At 43.5% G+C, this 5086-nt stretch overlaps 1 protein-coding gene and 1 long non-coding RNA gene across 8 annotated transcripts in view; one reads left to right on the forward strand and one right to left on the reverse strand.

Moving 5' to 3' along the window:
- Positions 1-5086, forward strand: part of LOC145716792 (uncharacterized) — a 412414-nt gene that overhangs the window by 136271 nt on the left and 271057 nt on the right. The gene's annotated exons all lie outside the window — the stretch shown is intronic.
- Positions 1-5086, reverse strand: part of ADAMTS9 (ADAM metallopeptidase with thrombospondin type 1 motif 9) — a 158293-nt gene that overhangs the window by 24596 nt on the left and 128611 nt on the right. For all 7 annotated transcript variants that reach the window (XM_081801386.1, XM_081801361.1, XM_081801372.1 and 4 more), the window contains one exon: positions 1090-1263. In XM_081801386.1, the coding sequence (XP_081657512.1) occupies positions 1090-1263 (174 nt within the window). The remainder of the gene's footprint in view (positions 1-1089; positions 1264-5086) is intronic.

Genomic DNA, 5086 nt, shown 5'->3' on the forward strand with positions numbered 1-5086 from the left:
GTGTGTGTGGCAGTCAATGTCCCACAGACTGTAGTATGTGTAGAAGCATCCCTGACCTTGACCCCCTAGATACCAGTAGTATTCCAGTTCTCCCAGTTGTGACATTCAAAAATGTCTCCAGACATTGCCAGATGTCCCCCCTGGATGGGGAAGGGGAAGATCGGGAGACATAGTTAGAAAGGACTTTAGGCCAGCTACAGTGCAGAAACAATTCAATACCCAACACACGTATCACCTACCCGCAAATATTCCTCCTATTAAAATGTGAAATGGCTGCCCTGTCAAACTTGGAAGTGGGTCCAGTGACAACAAGCATTTTAACCTAAAAATTTTCAGTTTGGGTATTACAGGTCTTTCAGTCTTTGAAAATGTTATGAGGCTTGAAAATAATACAATCATGCTATTATTACCATTGGCATATTAATAATAAAAAGTTTCTAGGTTAGGCATTGTGTACACAAGGAGAAGAAGAAATTGATTCCCTGAATATTATGGAAAATTATTTTCTCCCTCTGGATCGGAGGTTGTTAAACAAGCGACCCATATCTGGCCCATGAAAAGTGTTTGGTTTGCCCCACACAACGTTTCAAATAAAAGATCTGAGTCCACATGTTAAAGTTAGGAGCTCTCACATAAAAGTTCAGATTTTTGCCCTCTCTTGAAAAATCAGGTCTGATAACACTGGACGCACATTTCTGCATGGCCTCCGCTGGAGAGGGAGAGAAGCCTGCCCCCTTCACACGGTATGTGCTGGTTTGTCATAGTCTCCACCATTCCCTGTTGTCTCCCTGACACTAAGGGCGTTTTCTTACCTTAACTTTCTTCAGACACCGACAGGCACCAAATGAACTTGCAGGCCCTGTGATAATTCTCCTTTCTTAGCATACCAACAGGGCGTCACAGCGAGTCACAGAATTTAGGGGAGCTGAGAGACCATCTCAGGCACTCTCCCACCTTGCACATGGGGGGCTCTGGCCCCAGGAGGCAGAACTGGCAGGTGGGCCAGAGTCTCCCCCTCCTGCCCTGGTCCCTCTGTTGCCCTCAGGCTGTCGCTGACCTGAAGGTGGTTACAGAATCCCGGGCACGTACCTCTGACCATTCTCCTGTGATCCAGACATACTCGCAGGGCTGCAAACTACAGCTCTCATGGTCCACAGGCCGCTTGCTCATGTCGCAGCGTAAGCCATGAACCTCGCTGCCTTTGTCCGCGTCCACACACACCACCTTGCGGTACCTGGAGCCTTCGCCGCAGGTCTTGGTGCACTGTTCACGACAGACAAAACGGGGGTTGATATTGGAAAGTAATACATGGCTTATCATATGTTGTTACTGTACAGATTAACTTTCCCGTCTATATACCCTTTAGGACCGTGAGGCCTCTGAGGGCAGGAATGATCAGAGAGCTCACTGCTTTATCCCACTTACCCCCAACACTGGTCCAGGCACAGCAACAAGTAAGTGGCTACTGGAATGAAGGAATGAAAGCTTGAATAAACGGATTTCAGGTGTGGAAAGGACCTTAAGGCTTGATTACTTTACTCACTCAAATACTGAACCTCTTTAAAACTTCCAGCGAAGTGGTTATCAGACTGGTGTCTAAATACCCCTAGAGTCAGAGAAGCAGTGATGTCACCTGTCCAGGTGGCCCATTTCATCTTACTATTAAATATATCACTTTGCAGATGGCAGCCTTTTGTCCTGGTTCTCCATTCCAGGGGAGCATGAAGGACAAGTTTCAGTTCTCCCAATCATCCCCCTTCAGGGACTTGACATACTTTGCTTTGTTGTGACCCCCGACTGCCTTTTCTTCTCCAGGACGGACTGCTCTCAACCCTCGTTCACTCAGGAAATATTCACCAAGTTCCTAGCGTCAGGCCCTGGGATGGGTCCTGAGTCAACAAGAGTGGACAAGTACAGCACCTGGTCTCAGAGAGGAGCTTGTATTTTGGGAGCAAGTACAGACAAAGAGGACGTAGACAGCTAGGTAGTGAGATTTAGCGAGTCCTGTGATTTCCATTTTTCAGGTGGAGAAACTGGGACTTAGTCTACATGCCCTGTCCCAGATCAAACATCTCTTTGTGAGGTCGATGGGACACACATTTTTATCCCCATAAACCAAGGCAGGAATACAGAGCAAGCGGTAGGTTCTGTTCTAGGACTATCTCTATGTTGCCCGCAAGTTCTTTATCTTTTCTCTTTAACCAACAGCAAACCCCACCTTTGAAGTTTAGCCTAGTTATCTGTGTTGCTAAAGGTCTCTCAAAGCCTGTCTTATCTAAAGCATCTATGTCACCCAGCATTTCAAGACTCTAAACTACCTTGGAAAACCACAGTGAGTTAAGCCAGGGGTCTTTTATTTCCTTTACACCAGGATTATACACTCTCTTGTCCCTTGGCCTTATCTAACTCACCGACAAACACCAAAAGCTACTGTTAGCACGGTGTCTTTTAAACTTTCTCTTTTTAGTATTTGGGGAGACCCATGAACCCCCACCTGTCTTTCTCTTCTCTCACACTGCCTTCCCTTTTATTACCCATCTCATCCCAAAGGCATTTCAGTTTGGGATCCAGTCTGACTCAGAAATGTCTTTCCACATATGACTTGTGCCTTTCTTTCTTTCTTTTCTTTTTTTGGTAGTAAAATACATGTAACATTTACCATTGCAACCATTTTAAAGTGGAAAATTCAGTGGCATTTAATATTCCAGAATATTTTCGTCACCCCAAAAGGAGACCTTGTACCCATTAAGCAGTCAGTCCCCACTTCCCCAACTGCCAGCCTGTAGCGACCACCATCTGCTCTCTGTCTCTATGGATTTGCCTGTTTTGGCTATTCATATAAAGGGAATCCTACAACATGTGGCCTTTTACGACTGGTTTCTTCATTTAGCATGATGTTTGCAAGGTTCATCTATGTTGTGGTGGGTATCAGTGCTTCATTCCTTTCTTTTCCTGAATAATCATCTGTTGTACGGCTTTTTTGTCCCCTCAGATGACAATGGACACCGGGTTGTTTCCATCTTTCAGCTATTGTGAATGGTGCCACCATGCACATGTGTGTCCAAGTTTGAACATCAGATTTCAATTCTCTTGGGTCTACTCGGGAGTAGAAATGCTGGGTCATGTGGTGCACCCTGTGTCTTTCATGAGCCACTTTGTTGTTTTAGGGAATAAAAGGACTATGTGATATGTCCTGGTAGACCCCTCTCATCTGCAAACTTAACTCATTGTTTCTGCTGCTTGGAAGCAAACCTCAGGGTCTAGAATTTGAATGTGGAGTCATTCAAATTTTTCTGGGGGTACAAATATGAATTGAAAGCTCTGTGGGGTGAGCATGGAGGAGCAAATCACTTCTAAGATACCCTAGCTCAGCCCTCGCCTGGGGTTTCCTGGGCCTTGGAGTATGCTGGGTACTATTGTGAAGTAACGACACTATTGTTTATTCATTAAAAAAAAAAAAGCCAAAGGAGTTACAGAGCCACTGGATGTTAAAAAACAAAACAAAAATGTGGTTAATCTGCGATGTGTAGATAAATGCAAAAGAAATAGTTAACTGTCCATAGAAAAAATAATTCTTTAGAAAAGCAGATCCTGATGACAGAGCAGCCTAAACTGGAGTAAACCTTCCAGTGTACTCTCATTTTCACTCATCCCCAGGGCTGCAACCTGTGTCAGTAAGTAACAATTTAGAGCAGAAATGCAAAGTTTCCTAGACCCTTGTTTGCTTTTTAAGTGCTTCTGCCTTGGTCTTTAAGAAAGGTTAACTAGCATAAAAACTCTCTTGCCAACAGTAGAAAAGGGAGTTGGGGAACCTTACCTTGAACGTAACTTTTAGAAAAATTAAGCTAAGTGAGTAAGTGACTTGTCCAGTGCTTTGGAATTAGTCAGTGGCAGCTGTGAAGGTCACCTGGCAAGGCTCTTCTCCTGGGGTCCTAACTCGAGTATGGGGGCTGGGTGAGCAGAAAGCAAACCCACCCAAGCTACTGCATTTCATCAGCTTTTGGTAGTATCACCGCCCACCCCCTGACCCCAGGATTAAGGACTCTTTCCTCGAATATGACCTAGAGTGTTCCAAAAATAGCCAGAACATTCAACTAGCCTCATTTTAACTTCCAAAAGGTTTTCTCAATTCTCCTTGCAGCTTTGAGAAAAAACTATGTACCAAGTGTATAAGTAACACCACCAGCCTCCTTGAATTTTAGGACACGCTGTAATTCAGCAAGTCAGTGGTCACGGGGCCGGGCTAAATCTGGAGGCTTGTTCATTGTCCCGCAGGCTACATATGCCTTTAAATGTGCTGAAATTTACAGGAGGAAAATACCTGTCCAAATTTGAGAGTGAAGAAGACCTAAAATAAACTTTCAAGGTACTATTTTATTTAGCCAGATTGGCCATAGGGTGATGGTCTAAAAAGGGTCAGTTAATGCAATGGGTAGAAACTGCCTTTCCTTAAGGTGGTAATGAGGTTGCTTTATACTTTTTTGGTGGGATTTCCTAATCATGGGTAGAAAAAAATCACTTTCCATAAACAAGACTGTTAATTTTCTTCACAGATAAAGTAATTTGTAGTGTTGTTTCTAGTTCAAGACTACCACTGTGAGCTAGTGTGTGAACAGAAGAGTCCCAGAACAAATCGGGACCCTGACAGCACAGTGTTCTGGGTGTGCTACATAGAGTTTTTATGTCATAAGGAACAGCAATTACAGGTCAGTTTATCTAACAATGCTTTAAATTAAAAAAAGAAAAAACAGTCTTTAAATTACCAAGGGGTTCTTTCTGAAAGCTCATTTTAAAGTCAGGTATGTGGAGTTTGGACATTCTTGCCCCCAAATGGTATATTTGCAGGGGGAAAAGGCAGAAATAATAACTATGGAGACATTTGATACCTTTAAAGTTATTCGCTCATCCTGGTATATATATACAATGGAATATTATGCAGCCCTCAAAAGGAATGAGATCTTGCCATTTGCAACGATGTGGATAGAACTGGAGGGTGTTATACTGAGCAAAATAAGTCAATCAGAGAAAGACATGTATCATATGACCTCACTGATATGAGGAATTCTTAATCTCAGGAAACAAACTG

The sequence above is a fragment of the Leptonychotes weddellii genome, chromosome 1, assembly GCF_054177405.1.
Source record: "Leptonychotes weddellii isolate Sample4059 chromosome 1, ASM5417740v2, whole genome shotgun sequence".
Taxonomy (NCBI): domain Eukaryota; kingdom Metazoa; phylum Chordata; class Mammalia; order Carnivora; family Phocidae; genus Leptonychotes; species Leptonychotes weddellii.